We start from the raw sequence: 1,080 nt of genomic DNA, 5'->3' as shown, positions 1-1,080 counted from the left end.
TTTCATACAGTTTTCAGAAATGTAAATACGAATGTATTTAGCAGTGAAGATTTGTCCATTGCAATTTCCTTACCAAAACACCGACAATGAATATAATATAGGTATGTTAATTATAATATTATGTCTTGATATTTTAATTTACTATAACTTATTAATACATTAAGGTATTATAGAAAAATTTGATCCATAGGTGCCTATTATATTTTTATTTTTTTTTAGAAAAATCCTATAACTTACTATGCTATGTTATTTAATATTAACTTTCTATTATTAATAAAAATAATACTAAGCACCACGTTAATTATTTTGCATGGATAGAAAATTCATCATCATCAATATTCGATGATTCAGATGCTGACCAAACCTATAATCCATTCTTAAAACAGAAAACTACAGAAGTGAGTAGCAATAATAGTCCAGACTGTATAGAGGCATCCATCAATTCGTTTGGTAATTTACATATTCTCTATAGTATAATATACTATAGATAGTATACTATATACTATAATATACTATATATATACTATACTAACTACTAAGTACAATGTACATAAAATCTACTTCAATAGTATTATAAACAAAGACACTATATTTCTAATTTAGATTTTTTATCCAAATGTAATGAGGTAATAACTGAGTCATCTCAAAATCTTGATTCTACTAAAAATATTCAAGCTGAAGTAAATATAAATGCATGTAGAAAACTTTCATATTTTACGAATGAAGATTGCGCGAAGAGAAGTTTTGCATCACAACTGGTAATTCCACAGACTTACAATAAACCAAATCCGATTGATTTTGAGAAAAAGAAAGATCTCCTTAGTCTACTACCATTGATAGATCCATTATATCATCCGTTTTACTATGGACTCAAAACCAAGTCCAAACAAACAGCTGCAAACTTAAATGAAAGCTCATCAGATGATGAATAATTTTTAATTATTTAACTTTTTATGAGTAGGTTACATTTTAAATTGTTAATATTATATTATTATTATTTTGTTTAATTATTTATATAATATGTTATTTTTTAAGTCTAAAGATACAAATAATTTATTTTAAATTACTAACCATTTTTTA

At 24.4% G+C, this 1,080-nt stretch overlaps 1 protein-coding gene across 1 annotated transcript in view; it reads left to right on the top strand.

Moving 5' to 3' along the window:
* The first annotated feature begins 621 nt into the window (after positions 1-621).
* The window catches only part of LOC100571977 (cilia- and flagella-associated protein 57-like), a 5,454-nt gene continuing 4,995 nt past the window's right edge, over positions 622-1,080 (top strand). Inside the window, exon 1 of the mRNA XM_029485056.1 lies at positions 622-626. Coding sequence (XP_029340916.1) covers positions 622-626 — 5 coding nt within the window. The remainder of the gene's footprint in view (positions 627-1,080) is intronic.

The sequence above is a fragment of the Acyrthosiphon pisum genome, chromosome X, assembly GCF_005508785.2.
Source record: "Acyrthosiphon pisum isolate AL4f chromosome X, pea_aphid_22Mar2018_4r6ur, whole genome shotgun sequence".
In the NCBI taxonomy this organism is placed as follows: domain Eukaryota; kingdom Metazoa; phylum Arthropoda; class Insecta; order Hemiptera; family Aphididae; genus Acyrthosiphon; species Acyrthosiphon pisum.
This window is presented reverse-complemented; position numbering and strand designations above follow the sequence as displayed.